We start from the raw sequence: 27,626 nt of genomic DNA, 5'->3' as shown, positions 1-27,626 counted from the left end.
ATGTGTTACTAACATTTAATAGATGTTTATTTACTGATTATTAATTAAGAACAGTCATATTTAAAATGTCATAAACAGATTCAATCCAAAAATGATCAAAATTTAAATATTAGATCTAATTGGAAAAACAATTTTTAAAAATCTATGAAAATCATTAATCAGATTAATAAATTAAATTCTATATTTTTGAGAAAAAATATAAATAGTCTATTATTGATCCCATTGTGTAAAATAGATTTAAATAAATAAACGTCACATGTATAATTTGTCAGAAATAGGTTTTATTTTAATTTCAATTTGGCTGAAAATATAAACATAAAAACATGTAAATAACGTCATAAATACTGCAGAGGATAAACACTGACCACCAAACCTTCAGAATTTCACATAAATATTCAACTTCACAGCTGATCCAGGTCTGAGGAGACCCGGGTCAGCTCCAGGTCTGAGGAGACCAGGGTCAGGGTCACCACAGTTTGTGTCATCTCCGTGGCGATGGCGTCACCATGGCGGCAGCCTCCGGTGCCGCAGGACTCGGACCGTGACGGAGTCCCCCTGGGTCAACATGTGGGTGACTTGGTCCAGACTCAGACAGACCACTTTCTCCTGGTTCACCTCCAGGATCTCGTCTCCGACCCCCAGGAGTCCAGCGTAGAGCTTCTGTGTGCTGACGTCCACCATGTCCTCCACGTACACACCTGGACCAGAAGGACAACGGAGCCGTGAGGGAGCCCTGAGGAACACCACTGTGTGGAGGCCCCGCCCAGCTGTGTGGACTCACATTTAAAGGTGTGTTGATCATACTGTTGGGGTTATTCTGGTAGTATTTCAATATGTTTTAGTATTTTTGTCACTAGTGTTTTCAATAGTATTTTACTCAGTTCATATTACCTCGCCAAGGAGGTTCTGTTTTTGCCAGGGTTTGTTTGTCTGTTTGTCTGTCCGTTAGTGTGCAACATAACTCAAAAAGTTATGGACAGATTTTGATGAAATTTCAGGGTTTGTTGGAAATGGGATAAGGAAAAATGATTAAATTTTGGGGGTGATCCGGAAGAAATCCTGGATTCTGGATCACTTTTTCCCAATTTTCGTTAACATTGTGGTAAATGGGGCCAAAATTTTCGTTTCCCAATATCTCGCTTAATATTGACCAAAACTCATGAAATTTCACTCAGGAATTGACAATGGGGTCCTCTATCACATTTCAAAGGCTGATCCGGATCTGATCCGAAGGGGATTTTATCTCAATTTATATAAAAATGGGGGTGCCCTTACTTTTTGGCCTACTGTGCCTTTAATTTGGATAAAAATTTCAGGAAATGTTGATACTGGCATAAGGAACAAATGATTAAATTTTGGTGGTGATCGGGGGTGGGGGGGCCACGGGGGGGCCCACTGATCAGCCTTGGCGGAGGTCTGCGCTCTCCGAGGCTTCTAGTCTTCATGTTTTTTCAGCTTCATTTTCAAAGTTCAACATTTTGTACTATTTTCAGTAGTATTTTCAGAGTATTTTCAGTAGTATTTGTAGTATTTTCAGTAGTATTTTCTGCAGTATTTTCAGTAGTATTGTAGTATTTTCAGTAGTGTTTTCTGCAGTATTTTCAGTAGTATTTTCAGCAGTGTTTGTAGTGTTTTCAGTTTTATTTTCAGTAGTATTTTCAGTAGTATTTATAGTATTTTCAGTTTATTTTCTGTAGTATTTTCTGCAGTATTTGTAATATTCCCAGTCGTATTTTCTGTAGTATTTTCTGCAGTATTTGTACTATTTTCAGTCGTATTTTCTGCAGTATTTGTAGTATTTCCTGTAGTATTTTCTGTAGCATTTTCAGTAGTATAATCAGTAGCATTTGTAGTATTTTCAGTAGTATGTCAGTAGTATTTTCCGTGTATTTTCTGTAGCATTTTCAGTAGTATTGTCAGTAGTATGAAGTATTTTCAGTAGTATATTCAGTAGTATTTGTAGTATTGTCAGTAGTATTTTCAGTAGTACTTTCTGTAGTATTGTCAGTAGTATTTTCAGTAAATTTTCCGTAGTATTGTCAGTAGTATTTTCCATAGCATTTTCAGTAGTGATTTTAGTAGTATATTATTTTCAGGAGTATATTTAGTAGTATTTTAGTTTTCAGTAGTATATTTAGTAGTATTGTAGTATTGTCAGTTTGTCAGTAGATTTTGTAGTATTGTCAGTAGTATTATCAGTAGTATTATCAGTAGTATTTTCAGTAGTATTTTCAGTAGTATTTTCCGTACTATTGTCAGTAGTATGTAGTATTTTCAGTATATATTCAGTAGTATTTGTAGTACTGCCAGTAGTATTTTCAGTTGTATTTTCCGTAGTATTTTCTGTAGTATGGTCAGTAGTATTTTTGGTAGTATTTGTAGCATTTTCCGTAGTATTTTCTGTAATATTGTCCGTAGTATTGTCAGTAGTATTTTCCGTAGTATTTTCAGTAGTATTTTCAGTCATATTTTCCGTAGTATTTTCTGTAGTATTGTCAGTAGTATTTTCTGTAGTATTGTCAGTAGTATGGTTAGTAGTATTTTCTGTAGTATTGTCAGTAGTATGGTCAACAGTATTTTCTGTAGTATGGTCAGTAGTATTTTCAGTAGTATTGTCAGTAGTATGGTCAGTAGTATTTTCAGTATTATTTTCAGTAGTATTGTCAGTAGTATGGTCAATAGTATTTTCAGTAGTATTGTCAGTAGTATGGTCAGTAGTATTTTCAGTAGTATTGTCAGTAGCATGGTCAATAGTATTTTCAGTAGTATGGTCAGTAGTATTTTCAGTAGTATTGTCAGTAGTATGGTCAGTAGTATTTTCAGTAGTATTTTCAGTAGTATGGTCAGTAGTATTTTCAGTAGTATTTTCAGTAGTATGGTCAGTAGTATTTTCAGTAGTATTTTCAGTAGTATTTTCAGTAGTATTGTCAGTAGTAGTGGTCAGTAGTATTTTCAGTAGTATGGTCAGTAGTATTTTCAGTAGTATTTTCAGTAGTATTTTCAGTAGTATGGTCAGTAGTATTTTCAGTAGTATTGTCAGTAGTATGGTCAATAGTATTTTCAGTAGTATGGTCAGTAGTATTGTCAGTAGTATGGTCAGTAGTATTGTCAGTAGTATTTTCAGTAGTATTTTCAGTAGTATTGTCAGTAGTATGGTCAGTAGTATTTTCAGTAGTATGGTCAGTAGTATTGTCAGTAGTATTTTCAGTAGTATTGTCAGTAGTATTGTCAGTAGTATTTTCAGTAGTATTGTCAGTAGTATTGTCAGTAGTATTTTCAGTAGTATTGTCAGTAGTATTTTCAGTAGTATTGTCAGTAGTATTGTCAGTAGTATTTTCAGTAGTATTGTCAGTAGTATTGTCAGTAGTATTGTCAGTAGTATTTTCAGTAGTATTGTCAGTAGTATTGTCAGTAGTATTGTCAGTAGTATTGTCAGTAGTATGGTCAGCAGTATTTTCAGTAGTTTTCAGTAGTATTGTCAGTAGTATTTTCAGTAGTATTATCAGTAGTACTTGTACTCACCAGAGTCGGGCCGTCCTCGTCCTCTGCTGATGATGAATCCAAAGGTTCTGCTCGTGGGTCGACTCAGTTCTAACAGAACGGTTCCGTCAGAACCGACCTGAAGAACCCGACCGACCGAACGCAGAGCGCTGGGACCGCTGACGTCCTCCACACTGAGGCAGCGCTGCAGGTTACTATGGAAACACACACTGTTTACACTGAGGCAGCGCTGCAGGTTACTATGGAAACACACACTGTTTACACTGAGAGGATAGACGTGATACAGGGTACGATTATTATTGTTGTTGTTGTTGTTCTTGGTGCATGTTAAAAGGTCAAAGGTCACCTGTCGGCCGCTGGTCTGTAGTTCTCAGACCGATCCTTCTTCTTCTGCTCCGACGTGAAACTCTGAAGCGACGGCGACTTTCGCAGTTTTAGGAACGGCGACCCCTGGTGGAGCAAAGCAGAAAGGAGCATGAGCAGCTGCAGCCAATCAGAACACACGCTGAAGACCACGCCCCCTTCTCACCACGCTCAGAGACTGAAGAGAAGGCGTCTTCTTCATGGGAGCCAGGGAGGCGGGGTCAGACGCAGGTGGGCGTGGCCGTGAGCCGCATCGGTCGAGGCTGCCGGTTCGACTCCGGCCGAGTCGGACCGAGAGAGACGACGCAGAGACAGACGAGAGCCTTCGGTCCTGAAAGACGACAGACGACGCACGTTAGCGACACATGACGACGACGGCGGAGGTCATGTGACGCAGGTCATGTGACACAGGTCATGTGACGCAGTCTGGACCCGACAGCGGTGGTACCGGTGGAGTCCAGCAGGTGTCAGAACTGGGTTTGGGTTCAGACTCACTGTTCTGAAGGACTGGTGTCGTCACTCTGAGGCTCTTTCCTCATTGGCTCTTTGACCTGTCCGTCAATGCCGCTGTCAGATGTGGGCGGGCTCTGTGTCTCCACTGTAAAAGATAAGGCGTGAGTTTGGGTCAGAACCAGAACCAGAACCAGATGGACTTTTGGTATTTCCTGTTGTATTCTTGGTATTTTCTGTAGTATTTTTGGTATTTTCTATATTCTTTGTATTTTCTGTAGTATTTTTGGGATTTTAGTTGTTTTTTGGTGTTTTCAGTCATATTTGTGGTATTTCTGTAGTATTTTTTAGTATTTTTGGTATTTTCTGTAGTATTTTCTGTAGTATTTTGGTATTTTCTGTCGTATTTTTGTTTTTTTCTTTAGTATTTGTTGTATTTTCTGTAATGTTTGTAGTATTTTCTGTAGTATTTGTTGTATTTTCTGTAGTATTTTTGGTATTTTCTTTAGTATTTTCTGTCGTATTTTTGTTTTTTCTTTAGTATTTGTAGTATTTTCTGCAGTGTTTGTAGTATTTTCTGCAGTGTTTGTAGTATTTTCTGTAGTGTTTGTAGTATTTTCTGTAGTGTTTGTAGTATTTTCTGTAATGTTTGTAGTATTTTCTGTAGTATTTGTAGTATTTTCTGTAGTATTTGTAGTATTTTCTGTAGTGTTTGTAGTATTTTCTGCAGTGTTTGTAGTATTTTCTGTAATGTTTGTAGTATTTCTGTAGTGTTTGTAGTATTTTCTGTAGTATTTGTAGTATTTTCTGTAATGTTTGTAGTATTTTCTGTAGTATTTGTAGTATTTTCTGTAGTATTTGTAGTATTTTCTGTAATGTTTGTAGTATTTCTGTAGTGTTTGTAGTATTTTCTGTAGTATTTGTAGTATTTTCTGTAGTGTTTGTAGTATTTTCTGTAGTATTTGTAGTATTTTCTGTAATGTTTGTAGTATTTTCTGTGTTTGTAGTATTTTCTGTAATGTTTGTAGTATTTTCTGTAATGTTTGTAGTATTTTCTGTAGTATTTGTAGTATTTTCTGTAGTGTTTGTAGTATTTTCTGTAGTATTTGTAGTATTTTCTGTAGTATTTGTAGTATTTTCTGTAGTGTTTGTAGTTTTCTGCAGTGTTTGTAGTATTTTCTGTAATGTTTGTAGTATTTTCTGTAGTGTTGTAGTATTTCTGTAGTATTGTAGTATTTTCTGTAATGTTTGTAGTATTTTCTGTAGTGTTTGTAGTATTTTCTGTAGTATTTGTAGTATTTTCTGTAGTGTTGTAGTATTTTCTGTAGTATTTGTAGTATTTTCTGTAGTGTTTGTAGTATTTTCTGCAGTGTTTGTAGTATTTTCTGTAAGTTTGTAGTATTTTGTAGTGTTTGTAGTATTTCTGTAGTTTGTAGTATTTTCTGTAATGTTTGTAGTATTTTCTGTAGTATTTGTAGTATTTTCTGTAGTATTTGTAGTATTTTCTGTAATGTTGTAGTATTTCTGTAGTGTTTGTAGTATTTTCTGTAGTATTTGTAGTATTTTCTGTAGTGTTTGTAGTATTTTCTGTAGTATTTGTAGTATTTTCTGTAATGTTTGTAGTATTTTCTGTAGTGTTTGTAGTATTTTCTGTAATGTTTGTAGTATTTTCTGTAGTATTTGTAGTAGGTCTAAACCCGTAGGTTCAGGGTCCACCTGAACCGTCTAACCTGTGTTGGGACCAGAACCAGATGGATCCAGATCTCACCTGTACAGGACCAGGAGGTCTTCACCGTGGACTTCAGACCGCCGTCCTCAGTGGACCGCCTCCTCAGCTCCGCCTCCCTCTGGGGTGTAGCCTCCCTGTGGGGCGTGGCCTCTGCTGGTCTCCCCTGCCCCTCTCGGTCCAGATCCTGGTCCTGGTTCTTCTGGTTCTGTTCTGCCCTCGTGCCATTGGGCCTCCCTGTGGCTGTAACAAGGGGAGGAGGGGGAGAGGTGGAGCTAAAACCTGAGAAGTGGGCGGGGCCACCTGGTCAGGAGCGTAGGGGTTGATTGGCAGGTCTGAAGGGGGTGTGGCGTGAATGCCGTTCAGTTCCACCTGATTGGTCCTCCTCCTGGCCCACGTGGGTGAGGCCTGCGGTCCGGCTCCGCCTCTCCGCTCTCATCAGTGGGTGTAACCGTGCCAATGTAGGTCTCTCTGATTGGTTCAGTCCGCAGGTTGAGGCGGGGCCTGCTGGGCGTGACCAGGTACAGGTTCCGCCCCTGGCTATGAATAGGCGGGGTTGGATGGAGGGGAGGGTGAGGTTGACTCCTCCCCTGCCGGCAGAGTCTGAGAAACACCTCTCTGCTGTCTGTCAACGATAAGCCCCGCCCTGTGCAGCCCCGCCCCCTTCCTGCCGTTGACGTACAGCGAAGCGTCAGGTTTGGACACCAGGATGTCCTGCATTCGTGGCCCCGCCCTCTTCCTCTGTCGCTCCAAGTAACGAGACTCCGCCTCCGTCTCCGTTTCATCTTCGAATCGTAGGCGTCGGTTCGGAGACGACGATGCGGGGCGACGCCTTGCCGTCCGGACGGATTCGCTGGGACGAGTCACTGAAGTGTCCCAGCAGAGCCCCGCCCTCTGACCTCACCTGGACGACCGGACAGAGCCTGACCCCCGACCTGCAGAGAGGGGGAGGAGCTTAAAGACATCACATGAGCGTGTGTGAAGGGTTGTGAGACAGGGGGAGGACTTAAAGACATCACATGAGCAGTGTTGTGAAGGGGTGTGACAGGGGGAGGAGCTTAAAGACATCACATGATCAGGTGTGTGAAGGGGTGTGACAGGGGGAGGAGCTTAAAGACATCACATGAGCAGTTGTTTTAATTGTGTGTGTGTGTTGTGTGTCTATCTGTGTGTGTTGTGTGTGTGTGTGTGTGCACGTCTGTGTGTGTGCGTCTGTGAGTATCTGTGTGGTGTGTGGGTGCATCAGTGTGCGTGTGTGTTTGTGTGTGTGTGTTTGTGTATCTGTGTGTGTGTGCGTCAGTGTGTGTGTTTGTGTGTGTGTGTATCTGTGTGTGTGTGTGTGTGCGTCAGTGTGTGTGTTTGTGTGTTTGTGTATCTGTGTGTGTGTCATACTCTTGTATTTGTACTTCATAAACAGTGAAAACTTTCCGTTGCTCACATTCAGTGTTTTGGTGAATATTATTGTTTTTAATCCAGTGCCGTTCCTTTACCCACAATGCTTTGGCAGTGACTGGTGGACAGATTGGTACTACATGTCTGCTACACACACAGCATGGTACTACATGTACACTACTACACACAGCACTGGTACTACATGTACCACTACACACACAGCAGTGGTACTACATGTACCACTACACACACAGCAGTGGTACTACATGTACCACTACACACACAGCAGTGGTACTACATGTACCACTACACACACAGCAGTGGTACTACATGTACTACTACACACTCAGCACTGGTACTACATTGTACCACTACACACACAGCAGTGGTACTACATGTACCACTACACACTCAGCACTGGTACTACATGTACCACTACACACACAGCAGTGGTACTACATGTACTACTACACACACACTGGTACTACATGTACCACTACACACACAGCACTGGTACTACATGTACCACTACACACACAGCAGTGGTACTACATGTACTACTACACACACAGCACTGGTACTACATGTACCACTACACACACAGCAGTGGTACTACATGTACTACTACACACACAGCACTGGTACTACATTACCACTACACACACAGCAGTGGTACTACATGTACCACTACACACTCAGCACTGGTACTACATGTACCACTACACACACAGCAGTGGTACTACATGTACCACTACACACACAGCACTGGTACTACATGTACCACTACACACACAGCACTGGTACTACATGTACCACTACACACCAGCAGTGGTACTACATGTACTACTACACACACAGCACTGGTACTACATGTACCACTACACACAGCAGTGGTACTACATGTACTACTACACACACAGCAGTGGTACTACATGTCCACTACACACTCAGCACTGGTACTACATGTACCACTACACACACAGCAGTGGTACTACATGTACCGCTACACACACAGCAGTGGTACTACATGTACCACTACCACACAACAGTGCTGGGGTTGGTGTTCCTCAGGTCATGGTTTACACCAGGGTTCTAACTCCAGTTCTTTCAGGTTCCACATTCGTCTGTTTTCATCTGCAGTGGACTGAACAGTCACATGAGAACATGACAGCCAATAAATGATGACAACTGACGATTGTTTTAGTGCAAAAATAACATTCAATTCCCGGTATTTACATTTAAAACTATCCAAACCAAACAGATGTGAATAACCTGATAAAAAACGGACATTTCTTTAGTAAAATCAGTGTAATTTTCTCAGTCTTCTTCCTCCACTTCTCATTAGTCCATGTGCATTCTGGATCAGATCCCAAAGACACTAAACACTGAGGAACAGGAAGAAAAGAGTTCAAACTGGACTGAATTTAATACAGACATTTCAGGTTGGACACATTTTATTGTGAAAGGATAGTTTTCTTAATGTAAACATTTTCATAATTTAATGTTTTTTGCACTAAATCAAAAAGAAAAAAATGCTGTTGTCTTTATTTATAGTTCTTCTAATATTATTTTGAGTTCGATCCCAGGGGTCGACTGGACCCTTTGGTGGACCAGTTTTGGCCCCAGGACGCATGTTGGACACCTGTTGTGTAAGGGTTTGTTCAGTTCTTCTGTTGTTGTTTTCCAGACTCAACGATGATGTCACTGATCCAACCTGACGACTGTCCATCTGTCCATCTGTCCATCCGCCCCCTTAGCTCACTAACCCCTCCCATATTTCTGCGTCAGCTTCGTCGTCTCTTCGCAGTTGGACTTCAGTAAATTTAACGTTACTCTCATCAATAAACACTGACCCATGAGATAAAAGGCCTTTGAATTCGTAAAGTTTATATATAATGGAAGTCATTTAGTCTAATTGTGTACAGGAGCTGGAGGCGGAGCCACATCTGATGGAGGGCCCCCCCCCTTCATCAAACCCAATCACAGTTGGTACCAGCGAACAGCTGCACATGCTCAGTATGACACGTCTGCTCCATTCATCCACGTCCAGGAAACGGACCAGTCACATGATGTAGAGTTAATGAGAGTTGAGGGAACCTTTTGTTAGGATTTGGTGATAAATCAATCAATCAATCAAGTTCCTTAGATTAGAGGGAGTGCAGCTGGTGTATCTTCCTGGTTCATATGAACAGGTGTTATAATAGTTTCTCCTGGACAGGAATGTTCCGTCTTTAAAGGCTCAGGAGGATCACAGTAAGCATGAGCACACCTGAAACTCCACCCTCTGTGTCCAAATATGGTCACTTAAGGCTACTGTGCTAATTTTATTATTGTTCGCATTAAGGGAATTTGTGTCTTTGACTGAAAGCGGGTGAAGTTGCTGGTGTTTGTGGTATTATGGGATGTTCTGTGTGTTGCTCAGGGGGTTAGAGTCGACAAACGTGAACCTGATGACTCCCACAGGTTCAGGAGATGTTCGTCGTCACGGCGCCGACGGAGCGGTTCGGAGTGACGAGCGGAAACCCCTGGGGGTTTCAGTCCAGGTCTGAACGAGCCTTTGGCTGTTTCCATGACGATCAGCTGTTTCACACCTTCAGCTTCAGACTCCAACAGAAAACGTTTGCACTTCGATCTGGTCCAAACTCCCACGTCTGGTACGATTTATTATTGATTATTAGAGCAGTCTGTCCAACTCCTGTAGTTCAGTTTCACATTCAGTTAAATCTGATCTGCAGAGGACCCGACCGAAAAGAACAGAATCATATGGAAATAAGGTCAACTCCAAACTTTTATCTGTTTTACAGTGAAAAAGTACATTTACACTATGACAGGTTTCCATCTACAAACTCTCCTTTAAAGATGTGAAGAACATGAACAAACTGAACAAATCAGTGTATTTGAACACTATTCTGCCTCAGTTTTATCATTTCCACATGTTCATTAGAACGTACAGATCACAGTGGATCTACAAACAGAGAACATTTAAGAACAGACAGAAGATTATTGAAATTGTACTGACTCAGGTTGTTCATATTTTTGTGAGATTCTACTTTGTTTTAGTGTAAATTCATGAAATATTTTCATTTACAAAGACAAACATTGTCAGTTGTCATTATTTCTCTGTTCTTCTGATAGTATTTGACTGGTCTGACCCACTGGAGACTGAACTGGTCTGAATGTGGAACTGAACTAAAAACTGGGCATGTGTTCAGTGTAATTTTTGCATTTCATAAATTCATCCCAGGCCGGACTGGACCCTTTGGTGGGCCAGATTTGGCCCCCGGACGCTTGTTTGACACCTGTGATTTATACAGTTATTATTATTTCTGTTTGGTTTAAAGCAAGGTTCTAACAGTTTTGGATTTTTCATTCAGTTTAGTTTCATTTAGTTTAGACTTTTTTTTTCTCTAATTCAGTTCATTTTAATTTGTTTTTAGAGCAGGTTTGATAGTTTTTATTAGTTTTCATTTTTTTTCTAAATGCTTAGTTTTAGTTTACGTAGTTGTAGTTTAGTTGTAGTTTATTTCAGTTGTAGTTCATTGTAGTTCAGTTGTAGTTCAGTTGTAGTTTAGTTTAGTTGTAGTTCAGTTGTAGTTCAGTTGTAGTTCAGTTGTAGTTCAGTTGTAGTTTTTAGTTGTAGTTTAGTTTAGTTGTAGTTCAGTTTTAGTTCAGTTGTAGTTTAGTTGTAGTTTAGTTGTAGTTCAGTTGTAGTTTAGTTGTAGTTCAGTTGTAGTTCAGTTGTAGTTCAGTTGTAGTTTAGTTGTAGTTCAGTTGTAGTTCATTGTAGTTCAGTTGTAGTTTAGTTGTAGTTCAGTTGTAGTTCAGTTGTAGTTCAGTTTTGTTCAGTTGTAGTTCAGTTGTAGTTCAGTTGTAGTTCAGTGGTCTCTTTTCTCTTCTTCTCTGTGCTCCTATTCAAATCAATCCCAGACAGGACTCTGCTGCTTTAGTCTCCATGTTTCCAGGTAGAGTGGGGACCAGAAGACGACTGTGAACCACAAGTGACGGTGACGAGCAAAAGTGTCGTATGGAGACAGCACAGAAAACTGAGAGAGACAAAGAAATCCATTGAACATCAATCTGACATTGACAAAGACCAAAACCAAGGGAATTGGATCCAGAATTTATATCTGTTTTAGTTAGTTTAGTAAACACACACAATACAGTTTCAGTTAGTTATGGTTTTTCTTTTAATTCTAGTTTTTATTTATTTCAGTGAATGAAAATGTTTTTACAGTTCTAGTTTTGGTCATTTCAATAGTTTTCGTTAACGATAACCTTGGTTTAAAGGCTGACTGTTGTTCTGAAGCTGAAGCTGAAAGTGGTTTTAAACTCTGCACAATCAGGAACATTTGACTCAGTCGTCTCTTTTCCATCAGACATCTGCACAAAACTTTACCCATATTTACTAAATGTCCAAAAAACAGAAGTGCGTAATGTTGTTTTTTGCATTAAATCACAAATGTGACTATTTGTTTATTTATTATCGCAGATGACACGAGAAGTCATTCCATAAACAAAATGTAACTCAGGTGTTTATTTACAGATATATTTATTATTGTTCTATATTCTCCCGTCTCCTACTAAATTCTAAACTGAAGTGCTTTCCTGGTGTGTACACACACACACACACACACACACACACACACACACGTTTCTTCTTCTTCTTCTCTTGTTGTAATATACGTCAACGTCCGTTTATAATTCACCTGACTCTAGTTGCGATAAAAGGTTTTTCCGTTGCAGTTTTGCATGATATACCATTTTCGCTATTCCTGAAAAACCACCTCTTGCCAGCGCAAAAACTTTTAATCGAAAAATGAGACAAAATTGTCGTTTTTTTTCCATTAGGTAAATTTTTATGCATAATTTGAGGGTCAACGGAAAAGAGACTACTGTCGGCTTTCCACCGTCTCAGAGTTGGTAAACTTTACTAATGTTGGTTTATTATCACTGACAACTAATTATTAATAATCATCAATATTATGGTCATTATGTAACAGTTATTAGTCATTACTATTAGGTTTATTATTTGGAAGGAGCCGTTAAATGTGCATCACTAGTGGCTTTTCCATCAGACATCTGCACAAAACTTTACCCATATTTACTAAATGATTATTAATCAGATCTGTGGTCCAGTAGGAGCGTTGATGGCGGCCATGTTGGGCTTTGATTGACAACTGAGCTGTTGTTAATAAATTACGCGTACATTACATTTGATAAATATTTGATCCTGTACATGATATAATATCCATGTGTACAGGGTCAGTAAGCTAGCATTTAGCATTAGCTCAACCTGTGACACCTTGCACTTCCACACCTCCAACCCCTTTGTCCAAATACAGTCACTTCCTGCTAACATGCTAATGGCCAAAAGTAGATTGTTATTATTCAGATCTCTGGTCCAATAGGAGCGTTGATGGCGGCCATGTTGAGTTTTGATTGACAACTTGATGAATTTTATATTTTTACAGGTCAGTAAGCTAGCATTTAGCATTAGCTCTACAAATACACACAGACTCACACACACACATACACACAGATACACACACACAAATACACAGTACACAAATACACACATATACACACACACACAACCACACACCACACAAATACACAGTACACAAATACACACATATACACACATACACAACCACACACACACACAAAAATACACAGTACACAAATACACACAATACACACACACAACCACACACACACAAATACACAGTACACAAATACACACTCACACACTCACACACACACACACCACAATACCACAGTACACAAATTACACACAATACACACACACAACACACACACACAAATCACAGTACACAAATACACACAATACACACACACAACCACCACACACAATACACAGTTACACAAATACACAATATACACACAACACAACCACACCACACACAATACACAGTACACAAATACACACATATTACACACAATACACAACCACACACACACACAAATACACAGTACACAAATACACACAATACACACACACAACACACACACAGAGCCAGCTCAGGTGTGTTCAGGTGCGTTGCGGTGCGTTTCAGGTACTCACAGGCCGTGTCCGTCGGGGGTCAGCAGGTTGTGGTCCTCTCAGAGGTTCGGAGCGACGCTTCATACGAGCTCCGTCCTCACACTGCTGCTGCCGCGGCAACGGAGAGGACACAAAGACACTGCACCCACACACACACACACACACACACACCCACACACACACACACAGACAGTGAGCTGGTGGGGGGAGGGGAGAGGCTGACGTCAGCTGCTCTGATTGGTCGGTGTGACAGAGGAAGAAGGATTAGAGCGAGCAGAACGTCAGGACTAATTAACCTGACGAGGACTGACAGACTGTTTACATCAGCACAGAGGCCTCAAAAGGACCATAAACCACAGCACGTGTGTCATTCAACACACATAAACCACTGCACGCATATATATATATATATATATTATATATATATATATATATATATATATATATATATATATATATACAGGGTGAGTCAGAAAAAATGCTCTTTCCATTTAAAGAAATTGTACTGCTAAACGGAAACACTGATTTTCCTTTTGACCATACAGTCATATTGATGTGGTTATGGAGCATGTCTGCTGATGGAGTCATAGATTTATTGCATTGCATAAGAGAGAGAAGGTCCATTGTTTATTGGGCACTGAAATACCTGCCAACACAATGTATGCCACAGTGAACAAACTTGAAATTGACAACAATTACAGGAGTCGGGGCTTTGCTTTCACACTCAGGACATAGGCCTACATGACAGTGCCCAGGGAGTTTTCATCATGGCAAGACCACAGCGATTGCAGGTATTATTTCCTCATCGAGTTGTCTGTTTGGGTCAGGAGAGAGAGTGGCACCTAGATCCCCGGAATTGACCCCCCTTGATTTTTTCTTGTGGGGGTATCTTAAAACCGTGTGTATCAGACTGTTCCACCAAACTCTTCAGGAACTCCGAAATCGCATCACGGCTGAAATCCAAGCCCTACGACGAACACGAATGGCGAGAAGAGCTGTGTTAGAGATGCGACAACGAACACAGATTTGCATCAGTCTGAATGGTAGCCAGGTTGAAGGTCGTGCCAGACGACTTCGTTGAGACAAAACATTTTGATGGCGAGTAAACATGCTTTAATGGTTGACAATTTCAGTTTCATTCACGGTGGCATAAACTGTGTTGGCAGATATTTCGGTGCACAATAAACAATGGACATTCCCTCTGTTATGCTATGCCATAAATCAATGATTCAATCGCCAGACATGCTCAATGACCACATCAATATGACTGTATGATCAAAAGAAAAATAAGCATTTCCATTTCAGTGGTACAATTTCTTTAAATGAAAAGTACATATCAGTATATCATATCAGTACATATATGTGTGTGTGTGTGTGTGTGTGTGTGTGTGTGTGTGTGTGTGTGTATGTATGTATGTATGTATATATTAGTGCTGGGCAACAATTGAAATTCTTAATCACAATTAATCGCATGGATTTCTGTGATTAATCACATAGTTATATGCGGGGGGTGGGGGGTGGGGGGTGGGGGGGTTTGCCGTCATCACCAGTGTGTATTTCCTTTCAGTGGTATTTCAGACTGAAGTACTCCGCTGGTCCACATAATTGCACATGTCAGTGCTTCTTCTCACCCCCCCCCCCCCCCCCCCCCCCCCATCTGAAGACATTTAAATGAACATGTCCATGGAACAGACACTACTGTTACACATGTTTATGTCCACACAGTTTTATTTACAGTTGTGAGTGATTGACAGGAGCTTAAGCCCACCCCAAATGCTGTCATTGGTGAAACATGAGATGTGATTGTCAAAACCAACCCTGATCCACATCCCCCTGTTCCCAAAAAAACACCAACATCCCCCTGTTCCTGTGACCCATGTTTACCCTACGAGTGTTCACAGAGCAACGGCAACGCACTGAAAAAACAATATGTGATGTTCAGGTGTTCAAAGCAGCAAAGGAGCCCTCTAGTGGTCAAAGGGGCCCTCTAGTGGTCAAGGGGCCCTCTAGTGGCAAAGGGCCTCTAGTGGTCAAAGGGGCCCTCTAGTGGTCAAAGGGGCCCTCTAGTGGTCAAAAGGGGGCCCTCTAGTGGTCAAAGGAGGCCTCTGGTGGTCAAAGGGGCCCTCTAGTGGTCCAATCAAAGGGGCCTCTAGTGGTCAAAGGGGCCTCTAGTGGTCAAAGGGGCCTCTAGTGGTCAAAGGGGCCCCTCTAGTGGTCAAAAGGGGCCCTCTAGTGGTCAAAGGGGCCTTAGTGGTCAAAGGAGCCCTCTAGTGGTCAAAGGGGCCCTCTAGTGGTCAAAGGGGCCTCTAGTGGTCAAAGGGGCCTCTAGTGGTCAAGGGGCCCTCTAGTGGTCAAAGGGGCCCTCTAGTGGTCAAAGGGGCCTCTAGTGGTCAAAGGGGCCCTCTAGTGGTCAAAGGGGCCCTCTAGTGGTCAAAGGGGCCTCTAGTGGTCAAAGGGGCCCTCTAGTGGTCAAAGGGGCCTCTAGTGGTCAAAGGAGCCCTCTAGTGGTCAAAGGGGCCTCTAGTGGTCAAAGGGGCCCTCTAGTGGTCAAAGGGGCCTCTAGTGGTCAAAGGGGCCTCTAGTGGTCAAAGGGGCCCTCTAGTGGTCAAAGGGGCCCTCTAGTGGTCAAAGGGGCCTCTAGTGGTCAAAGGAGCCCTCTAGTGGTCAAAGGGGCCCTCTAGTGGTCAAAGGGGCCCTCTAGTGGTCAAAGGGCCTCTAGTGGTCAAAGGAGCCCTCTAGTGGTCAAAGGGGCCCTCTAGTGGTCAAAGGGGCCCTCTAGTGGTCAAAGGGGCCTCTAGTGGTCAAAGGAGCCCTCTAGTGGTCAAAGGGGCCCTCTAGTGGTCAAAGGGGCCTCTAGTGGTCAAAGGGGCCCTCTAGTGGTCAAAGGGGCCTCTAGTGGTCAAAGGGGCCCTCTAGTGGTCAAAGGGGCCTCTAGTGGTCAAAGGGGCCCTCTAGTGGTCAAAGGGGCCCTCTAGTGGACAAAGGGCCCTCTAGTGGTCAAAGGGGCCCTCTAGTGGTCAAAGGGGCCTCTAGTGGTCAAAGGGGCCGTGGCTCTAGTGGTCAAAGGGGCCCTCTAGTGGTCAAAGGGCCTTATGGGTCAAATGGGGGCAATTCTAGTGGTTCAAAGGATGCCCTCTAGTGGCAAAGGGTGGCCCTCTAGGGGCCTCTAGTGGTCCAAAGCGGGCCATCTCTAGTGTGTTCAGAGGACGCCCCTCTATGGTCTCAAAGGAGCCCTCTAGTGGTTCAAAGGGGGCCCTCTAGTGGTCAAGTGGGCCCTCTAGTGGTCATTCCAAAGGGGGCCCTCTAGTGGTCTCAAAGGGGGCCCTCTAGTGGTCAAAGGAGCCTCTAGTGGTCAAAGGGGGCCCTCTAGTGGTCAAAGGAGCCCCTCTAGTGGTCAAAGGAGCCCTCTAGTGGTCAAAGGGGGCCCCTCTAGTGGTCAAAGGGCCCCTCTAGTGGTCAAAGGGGGCCCTCTAGTGGTCAAAGGGGGCCCCCTCTAGTGTGCAAAGGAGCCCTCTAGGTGGTCAAAGGAGCCCTCTAGTGGTCAGAATAAGTGTCACTAACGTATGTTTGTCCTTGCGGTGTTCCCGTAGTCAGTTCAGACTAAGAAGGAACTAACAGACACGTTCTTTCACTCTGTTTGTATGGACAGGTAAACGTTGTCTGTGAGTATTTTCTGTTCAGTTGTTGTAAGAATGAATAGTATCAAATATCTCTGATGTGAACCTTTGTTTCTGGATAAAAGACGTTGTAAATCTTAAATTAATCTGTAAATGCTAATCATTAGCATGTCTATGGATTTTCCTTTTCCAGTTAGCATCGAGCTAGTGGTCTTTTTTCCATTCATTTAAATGTATAATGCCATGTAAATGTACTAAGGCAGTGAACAGAACTCAGACAGATTTAGTTTGTATGTGTCAGTTTTACAGTGAGTCTACAGGAACAGATTTGGACACAAGTTTTGGTCTTTTCTTGGTAAACCTGTTGTCTATCTGCCGCTAATCGCTACACGCACACAAGCAGAAGAATAGGAGTTAGAATAAAACGTGTGTGTGTGTGTGTGTGTGTGTGTGTGTGTGTATAACCAGTTCTAATAGTAATTTGTTCAGTATGTATGAGACAAATATCATTTTGATTTGGTAATATTTAAATGAATATGATTATTCCAGAAACACATAAGTACAACATATAGATTATACATGTGTACGTGTTCAGGGTAAAATGACAGAAGTCTGTTTTAAATGTTTGTAACTTTATTTTTTTTACCTGTGTTTCTTTTGTTGAATTTCTGAATCACATTCATTCAAAGAAAAACCTGAAAGAAAAAAAAAATCAGTTTAATGGACAAAACAAACAGTGTCGTCTCATGAAAGACATGATGGACTGTATACGTCTGTAGAGGTATATAGACATCTGTATACAACTGTATATGTTCTTATATATGTCTGCATACATCTGCATACGTCTATAGACATTTGTATACGTCTGTATATGTCTGTACACATTATACAGACATATACAGACGTAGATAAACATATATAATCATATACAGATGTATATAAACATATATAAACATACAGACGTACATAAACATATATAAACATATACAGATGTATATAAACATATATAAACATACAGACGTACATAAACATATATAAACATATACAGATGTATATAAACATATATAAACATACAGATGTATATAAACATATATAAACATACAGATGTATATAAACATATATAAACATATACAGATGGTATGATAAACATATATAAACATATACAGACAATATAAACCTATACAGATGTACATGGACAGTAGATGTTGTCTACCTGTGTCTCTGCGCTCTGATTGGTTGGAGGTGCCATGTGACCTCAAGAGCTGTTGCAGGATGCTGCGGTTTAGCTCCACCCTCTCAGACAGCGGCAGGAAGCTGCCCCTCACAAGCTCCGCCTCCGCAGGCGACCTGGGGCGGGGCCTTCACAGGGGTCACAGGTCAGCAGACTGTCCACGCGCTCTGCGAGCCAAACTCTGGGGGTCGTCATCGACGCTGCTGCTGCTGGAGGCGGAGCCTGTAGAGGGCGGGGCCAACAGCTGCATCCCTGAGCTGATGGACCTCATGTCGGTAGGCGGAGCCAAGTGACAGGTCAGGTGGAGGCTGTGGGTGGGTGGAGCCAGGTGACAGGTGAAGACCATCACAGCTGAGATGGAGAAACAAAAACAGGAAGACATGGGTTAAAGAGGCGGAGTTTCAGACTAAAACAGGAAGGAGTTTCTCTTCAATCAGACGTGTATTAGAGACAAATGTATATTTCTTGTGTTTTTCAGACGTAGAACTGGACCCATTCCACCTTTAACCAGTTTAATCCACGTTCAGATCAGTTTTACTCCACATGTTTTCCCTTCCTTACTTATGCCCCGCCCCTGCCTGGATTTTCTACTTTTCTTTCGTTTGATTGGGCTGACAGTGTTTCTGGGCGTCGACCTTTGTGACATGAGTTCCCACAGCCAATGACAGCAGACGGAACTGCCGATAACAGCTGTTTAATTGAAACTGCTGGAGGTGTTTCAGAAACCTGTTAAGGACACATATATTTAAGGGCATATTTAAGTGTATATATATTTAAGGGTATAGTTAAGTGCATATTAAGTACATATATATTTAAATGCATATTTAAGTGTGTGGGTGTGTGTGTATATATATATATATATATATATATATATATATATATATATATATATATATAAAAGGGCATATTTAAGTGCATATATCTTTAAGTGCATATTTAAGTGCATTTATATTCCCTTCTTTCTTGAGTCTTTTTGCTCATGGAAAATGAAACATGATTAATGTAGATTAAAAATCCATTATATTTAATTGTGATTAATCTAAATTAATCCATAGTCACCCTGCGATTTATCTGATTAACATTGGAATTGTTTGACAGCATGAATATATGTTGTTTTTTGACCCTTTTACAGCAGAAACAGATGAGGGCCTGTTGGGGTGACAGTCCGTAAAGGGTAAACTCTGTCTCTTAAGGGTAAAGCTGTCTCTTTAAGGGTAAACTCTATCTCTTAAGGGTAAACTCTGTCTCTAAGGGTAACTCTGTCTCTTAAGGGTAAACTCGTCTCTTAAGGGTAAACACTGTCTCTTAAGGGTAAACACTGTCTCTTAAGGGTAAACTCTGTCTCTTAAGGGTAAACCTCTGTCTCTTTAAGGTAAACTGTCTCTTTAAGGGTAAAACTTCGATCTTTTTAAGGGTTAAACTCTGTCTCTTAAGGGTAAACTCGTCTCTTAAGGGTAAACTCTGTCTCTTTAAGGGGTAAACTCGATCTTTTAAGGGTAAACTCTGTCTCTTAAGGTAAACTCTGTCTCTTAAGGGTAAAACTCTGTCTCTTAAGGGTAAACTCTGTCTCTTTAAGGGTAAACTCGATCTTGTTAAGGGTAAACTCTGTCTCTAAGGGTTATAAACTCTGTCTCTTAAGGTAAAACTCTGTCTCTTTAAGGGTAAACTCTGTCTCTTAAGGGTAAACGCGGTTCTTTAAAGGTAAACTCTGTCTCTTTAAGGGTAACGCTGTCTCTTAAGGTAAACTCGGTCTCTTTAAAGGGATAAATGCTGTCTCTTAAGGGTAAACTCTGTCTCTTTAAGGTAGGACTCTGTCTCTTTAAGGGTAGACTCTGTCTCTTTAAGGGTAAACTCTGTCTCTTAAGGGTAAACTCGGTCTCTTTAAGGGTGAACTCTGTCTCTTAAGGGTAAACTCGGTCTCTTAAGGGTGAATTCTGTCTCTTTAAGGGTAAACTCAGTCTCTTAAGGGTAAACTCTGTCTCTGTAAGGGTAACTCAGTCTCTTAAGGGTAAACTCAGTCTCTCAAGGGTAACTCCTGTCTCTTTAAGGGTAACTGTCTCTTTAAGGGTAACTCTGTCTCTTAAGGGTGAACTCTGTCTTAAGGGTAAACTCTGTCTCTTAAGGGTAAACTCTGTCTCTTTAAGGGGTAAACTCTGTCTCTTTAAGGGTAAACTCTGTCTCTTAAGTGTAAACTCTGTCTCTTTAAGGGTAAACTCTGTCTCTTAAGGGTAAACTCTGTCTCTTTAAGGGTAAACTCTGTCTCTTAAGGGTGAACTCAGTCTTTAAGGGTAAACTGTCTCTTTAAGGGTAAACTGTCTCTTTAAGGGTAAACTCTGTCTCTTTAAGGGTAAACTCTGTCTCTTAAGGGTAACTGTCTCTGTAAGGGTAAACTCTGTCTCTTAAGGGTGAACTCAGTCTTAAGGGTAAACTCTGTCTCTTTAAGGGTAAACTGTCTCTTAAGGGTAAACTGTCTCTTAAGGGTAACTCTGTCTCTTTAGGGTAACTCAGTCTCTTAAGGGTAAACTCCTGTCTCTTTAAGGGTAAACTCTGTCTCTTTAAGGGTAAACTCTGTCTCTTAAGGGTAAACTCTGTCTCTTTAAGGGTAAACTCAGTCTCTTAAGGGTAAACTCTGTCTCTTAAGGGTAAACTCTGTCTCTTAAGGATAAACTGTCTCCTAAGGGTAAACTCTGTCTCTTTAAGGGTAAACTGTCTCTTTAAGGGTAAACTCTGTCTCTTAAGGGTGAACTCAGTCTTTAAGGGTCTCTTTAAGGGTTAACTCTGTCTGTGTGTCTTCATCTCAGATGCTGAACTGGTTCGTTTCATCCTCTGTTGGTTTTTTTTAATGAAGCTGAAGCAGCAGAAACATTCACACCTGAGCAGGTAAACACTACAAACACATGAACAGTTGAGTGTAAGACCAGGACTGGATCTGGACCCGGGTCAGAGGAAGACCACCACACAGATCTGAACCTTCTGTTTCTGATTGAACTGAACTCTGTCTCGCATTCTGCGTTTTTGTTGTTTTTTTTCTATAGATTATTTTATTTATTGTATTATTTCTAGAATCTGTTCGTAAAGTCCATCGGATGTGGTTGAATTCATTTGTTGTTGTTTGAACTGAACGTCGTTGTCCAGACGCTGAATGTGGACTCTGTGGGTTTCCATTCCCATCAGCCTTTACTATTATTTCCATTAAGTATTCGGTCTCATTCGGATCAGTCTAATATGTGGAAAAGAAACATCGAAAAGACTGTAAAATAAACAAACTTCAAAATATACATTAAACCCAGACAATCCGCTGCCATTGTCGGTCCACGGTTCAGACTAAAGTTATTATGGGATGTTCTTATTGTTGCTAAGTTTCCATTTGTCAGTCCACGATTCAGACTAAAGTGTGACAGTTCTAGAGCTAAGCTAACAGGGATAAGCTAACAGAGCTAAGCTAATAGGGATAAGCTAACAGAGCTAAGCTAAGAGGGAATAGCTAACAGAGCTAAGCTAACAGAGATAAACTAACAGAGCTAAGCTAACAGAGCTAAACTAACAGGAATAAACTAACAGAGCTAAGCTAACAGGGATAAGCTAACAGAGCTAAGCTAACAGGGGTAAGCTAACAGAGCTAAGATAACAGGAATAAGCTAACAGAGCTAAGCTAATAGGGATAAGCTAACAGAGCTAAGCTAACAGAGCTAAGCTAACAGAGATAACTAACAGAGCTAAGCTAACAGAGATAGCTAACAGAGCTACACTAACAGAGCTAAGATAACAGGAATAAGCTAACAGAGCTAAGCTAACAGAACTATAATGTAAACTATCAGCGGATGTAGCATCAACAATTTTCAAAATGAACATGCAATTAAAAAAATAAATGAAAATTAATGAAAGATGCACAAAAAGCTAATAACAGAATACAAATAAAATAATATAAAAAATGCACAAAATATTCATTAAGTCTAACAAAATTATCAACAAAAATCAACACAAATTTCAAGTATCAAGATAATGAACACGGGCACAGAATAATCAGTTAAGCTAACAGAGCTAAGCTAACAGCAAAACTAACAGGGCAAAGCTGACAGGGCTTAGATAACAGAGCTAAACTAACAGAGCTAAGCTAACAATGCTAAGCTAACAGAGCTATAATGTAAACTATCAGCGGATGTAGCATCAACAATTTTCAAAATGAACATGCAATTAAAAAAATAAATGAAAATTAATGAAAGATGCACAAAAAGCTAATAACAGAATACAAATAAAATAATATAAAAAATGCACAAAAAATTCATTAAGTCTAACAAAATTATCAACAAAAATCAACACAAATTTCAAGTATCAAGATAATGAACACGGGCACAGAATAATCAGTTAAGCTAACAGAGCTAAGCTAACAGCAAAACTAACAGGGCAAAGCTGACAGGGCTTAGATAACAGAGCTAAACTAACAGAGCTAAGCTAACAATGCTAAGCTAACAGAGCTATAATGTAAACAATCAGTGGCTGATGATGATAAGCGCCTACATTATCAGACAGTTTTATTTTATCCGCTGTTAAAATAAACGTTTATGAGTTTGAGTTTAATTAAACTGGATGATTCCATTAAACAGATGAAACTATTTTAGTCTGTTTTAACCCTTTTAGTTAATTTTATCCACCTCTTAGTTTAGTTTTCCTGTCTTTTACATTAGTTTGATCAGTTTCTCTTCTGTTTAAACCATGTCTTAGTTTGGTTTTACTTTAGTCTAGTTTAACATCTATTAGTTTAGATTTATTGTCTTTTATGCTGGTTTTACCAAAGAGTTTTATCCTTTATTCAGTGTCTGATCCAGTCTGTGGAGCATAGTGTTGGTTCTCAGTGCTGATTCTGTGCTGGTTCTGGTTCTAAGTGCTGGTTCTAAATGTTGCTTCTGGTTCTCAGTGCTGATTCTGTGCTGGTTCTGGTTCTAAGTGCTGGTTCTAAATGTTGCTTCTGGTTCTCAGTGCTGATTCTGTGCTGGTTCTGGTTCTAAGTGCTGATTCTAAATGTTGCTTCTGGTTCTCAGTGCTGGTTCTGTGCTGGTTCTGGTTCTCAGTGCTGGTTCTGGTTCTAAGTGCTGGTTCTAAATGTTGCTTCTGGTTCTCAGTGCTGGTTCTGTGCTGGTTCTGGTTCTCAGTGCTGGTTCTAAATGTTGGCTCTGGTTCTCAGTGCTGGTTCTGTGCTGGTTCTGGTTCTCAGTGCTGGTTCTGGTTCTCAGTGCTGGTTCTAAATGTTGGCTCTGGTTCTCAGTGCTGGTTCTGCTGCTCAGAGTTCGTGGAACCAACCTCAGATATGCGGCTCCTAAACACCAGCTGATCAGTGCAGAAACTGCTGTAGATTTTCCCTCTATGTTCAGAATGAGTGAGTGCTGTGATGACCGAGGCGTCCCTGAACGCCTCAGTGTTGTGCTGAAGGTCAGTTTGATAACTGTGGCATATTTCATCTTATCCACTCCTTATCCTCCTCCTCACAGGCTCCGCCTCCTCACATACTTGTCATAGTTTTAGTCAGACGTGTGTCTCCGACTTCAGCTGTTATCGGAGCTGAACCGACCCGGGACCGGGACCAGGACTGATCTGGATCCACAGGGAAAACAAAGCCCGGCAGAACCGCCTCCATCAGCAGCTCAAACACTGATGCATTCTGGGAATCCACCACAGTCCGCTCCAACACTGACCATGAAGACTCAAACATTCAATCCATCCAACGGTCACTTTAATTTCACACAGTGAAGAACAGTCCGCTGGAACTTCTACTGAATCTGCAAGAAACTGAACAAACAGGAACAGGCAAGAAGAAAAAAAAAAACAGAAAAAAAAAACAAACAGAAGAAAAACTGAAGTGGTTTCTTCTGTACGGTTCGTCTGATTGGACGGTCGATGTTTAATCAGTTTAATCTAATTTTCATTCGTATTTCAGGTCTTTTATATATGATTGTATTTTCTGCTTTCGATACCGTCGACCACCACATCCTCCTCGACCGCCTTCATAATGAAACTGGTCTCTGCCAAACCATCAGCTGGTTTCATCATTTCTTTCGGGTAGGATGGACTACGTCAGCCTGGGAAACACCGAGTCCCAAACAGCCCCGGTCCCCTGTGGGGTCCCCCAGGGTTCTGTCCTCGGCCCGCTCCTCTTCATCACATACATCCTTCCTCTGGGCCGTGTCATCAGCCGTCATGGTGTCTCTTTTCACTGTTACGCCGATGACACACAACTCTTCCTCCAGACCCCCCACCCCCCCCCCACCCCTTCTCCCCCCTTACCATCTACACCATGGTCCTCCACATCACTCCCCTCACTCTCCACCCTCACCACCTGCCTTGAGGAGACAAAGGTATGGATGAACCACAACTTCCTCCTTCTTAAAAGTGACAAAACCATCCTGATCCCCCCCCCCCCCCATCAGGTCCAGTCCTCCTCCATACCCTCAATCTCCTTCTCAGACCAGACCAGACCAGACCACTCTAAACCTCTGGAACAAACCTTGGTGTGAAACTGGACCCACACCTCACACTGGAAAATCACCTCAAACACCTGTTTAAAACCTGCTTTTTCCACCTTAAGAACATCTTCAAACTCCGCCCCTCTCTCCAAACTCCGCCCCTCTGTCAGTGTTTCAGATGCAGAAAAGCTCATCCAGGTCTTTGTCTCCTCAAGGTTCCACTACTGTAACACCCTTCTTTATGGGACCCCCAAAGAACAGCTGCAAAAACTCCAGTCCATTCAGAACAGCGCTGCCAGAGTCCTCAAACAGACCCACAGACCAGACCACATCAGTCCAGTTCTCCTGAACCTCCACTGGGCACCAGAGTCCTCAAACAGACCCACAGACCAGACCACATCAGTCCAGTTCTCCTGAACCTCCACTGGGCACCAGAGTCCTCAAACAGACCCACAGACCAGACCACATCAGTCCAGTTCTCCTGAACCTCCACTGGGCACCAGAGTCCTCAAACAGACCCACAGACCAGACCACATCAGTCCAGTTCTCCTGAACCTCCACTGGGCACCAGAGTCCTCAAACAGACCCACAGACCAGACCACATCAGTCCAGTTCTCCTGAACCTCCACTGGGCACCAGAGTCCTCAAACAGACCCACAGACCAGACCACATCAGTCCAGTTCTCCTGAACCTCCACTGGGCACCAGAGTCCTCAAACAGACCCACAGACCAGACCACATCAGTCCAGTTCTCCTGAACCTCCACTGGGCACCAGAGTCCTCAAACAGACCCACAGACCAGACCACATCAGTCCAGTTCTCCTGAACCTCCACTGGGCACCAGAGTCCTCAAACAGACCCACAGACCAGACCACATCAGTCCAGTTCTCCAGAACCTCCACTGGGCACCACTCCCCTTCAGAGTTACTGATAAGGACCGCCCACATCACCTTTAAGTGCCTCCATAAAAACACCCCCAACCCCCTCCAGTACCTCCTCACCTCCAGGACCTCCTCACCCCTCCACCCGTAGTCCCCCCCCCCCCCCCCCCCCCCCCCCCCCCCCCCTACCAGAGAACTACACTTTGGACCATGGGTGACCAGGCCTTCTCGTCTGACCCCCCCCCCCCCCCCCCTTATCTGGACCTCCCTCCCTGACCTCCTCAGAGCTCCTCAGTCCCTGGACTCCTTCAAAAAGGAACTAAAAACCTTCTTGTTCAGACCGGCTCTTTATGGACCACCATGACACTGTTTTATTCACCTGTCTTTTATTCCTGATACAGTATTTTATTTATTTTTATTCTTTTATTTTTTATTGGACAGTCTTTTCTCTGTAGCACTTTGAGATTCTGCTGAATGAAAAGTCCTTTATAATTGCAATGTATTATTATTATTATTATTGTTATTATTATTATTATTATTATTATTATTATTGTTATTATTATTATTATTATTATTATTATTATTATTATTGTTATTATTGTTATTATTATTATTATTATTTACAACTAGAGATTTGAAATATTTGGACCTTTAATTTTTTCATTTCCCTCTGAATGATAGTTATGGATGAGTGGATATATATAAATAAATAAATCCAAAAAAAAAAAAAAAAAAAAAAAAAAAAAAAAAAAATATATATAATATATATATATATATATATATATATATATATATATGTAAATATATATATATATATATATATATTTTTTTTTTTTTTTTTTTTTTCCCTCATTTCTTGTTGGTTGTGGTCAGTAATGTTTGGACTAGTCTTTGAGTTGATCTGAGGTGATAATAATAATAATAATAATAATAATAATAATAATAATAATAATAATAATAATAATAATAATAATAATAAAGATCTGAAGGAAATAAATGGATGTAAATGTGATAAATGTGTGTGTTTGAATTGGAACAGGATGAAACCAACAGAACAGAAGTTTAAACACATGTTCTTTGATTCTGTTCAGTTCATTCAGTTCTGATTCTAAACCATCACACATTTCTGTGGTTTTTAACTCGTCTCAAACACGACAAATATGACAGATATGAATCTAAAAGAAGAACGTTCAAAACCACAACCATGAATAACACGGAATGAAAATATGCAGAAAAAAATTAAATTAACTAATGAATAATTCAACAGTTTTGTGTTTGTATTGGAACAAATGTACAGAAAACAGGGTTTTCCATCCTGATAATAATAATAATAATAATAATAATAATAATAATAATAATAATAATAATAAATATTCTAATATCAGATAATGAACAGAGTCCGATTCAACCATTAATGAGCCTCAGTATTCAGTCTGATTTACAACAGATCAGCTTCTAAACACCTGTTTATGTTTTTACTCTGAAGAGAAAACAGTTCTATTATACTAGCAGTACTACTACAGTACTTATACTGCAGTACTTCTGGACTCATACTGGAGTACTACTGAATACTCAGTGTCTTTTCTTACCTGCCTTGTGCTGATCTGTTCTCCGTCCATCTGCCTCCTCCTCTCTCTCCTCTCTCTCTCCTCTCTCTCTCCTCTCTCTCTCTCTTTCTCTCTCACTCTCTCTGTCGTCCCTCTCTTTTTCCTCTCTCTCTCTCTCCTCCACACGTTTCAGAGCTCCCTGTTGCCCTGGGAGACGCCCACAGCTGTGTCTGATTGGCCAATCGGTGTGTGCTCCTGCAGCCCATTGATGGAGGCTGTGCTGGTCTCCTCCCAGTGGGCGGAGTCTGTTGGACATGTGTGTGTGTTGGATGCGCTGGTATTTCCTTTGTTGATCCTTCAGCTGCTGTGTTCAAGGACTGATAGGAAACGACAGAAC

The 27,626-nt window shown here is 41.3% G+C and overlaps 1 protein-coding gene and 1 long non-coding RNA gene across 2 annotated transcripts; both read right to left on the bottom strand.

Annotated features, from left to right (window-relative positions):
* Nucleotides 1-262: 262 nt before the first annotated feature.
* On the bottom strand, nucleotides 263-6,606 carry kiaa1614 (KIAA1614 ortholog). The gene is made up of 6 exons (XM_030131705.1): nucleotides 6,083-6,606; nucleotides 4,360-4,462; nucleotides 4,031-4,195; nucleotides 3,848-3,951; nucleotides 3,523-3,695; nucleotides 263-698 (listed from the first exon to the last, which is right to left on the bottom strand). Exons 3-6 carry the CDS (start codon nucleotides 4,064-4,066, stop codon nucleotides 502-504), a joined length of 510 nt encoding a protein of 169 aa, XP_029987565.1. The 5' UTR covers nucleotides 4,067-4,195; nucleotides 4,360-4,462; nucleotides 6,083-6,606; the 3' UTR covers nucleotides 263-501.
* A 290-nt stretch (nucleotides 6,607-6,896) lies between these two features.
* LOC115417686 (uncharacterized) lies at nucleotides 6,897-27,537 on the bottom strand. The gene is made up of 5 exons (XR_003935185.1): nucleotides 27,272-27,537; nucleotides 18,327-18,695; nucleotides 17,760-17,808; nucleotides 13,518-13,635; nucleotides 6,897-6,975 (listed from the first exon to the last, which is right to left on the bottom strand). It is a non-coding gene; the product is annotated as an uncharacterized LOC115417686 (long non-coding RNA).
* Nucleotides 27,538-27,626: the final 89 nt, after the last annotated feature.

This window comes from Sphaeramia orbicularis, chromosome 4 (assembly GCF_902148855.1).
Source record: "Sphaeramia orbicularis chromosome 4, fSphaOr1.1, whole genome shotgun sequence".
In the NCBI taxonomy this organism is placed as follows: domain Eukaryota; kingdom Metazoa; phylum Chordata; class Actinopteri; order Kurtiformes; family Apogonidae; genus Sphaeramia; species Sphaeramia orbicularis.
The sequence above is the reverse complement of the archived record's forward strand: the minus strand, read 5'-3'. Positions and strand labels throughout refer to the sequence as shown.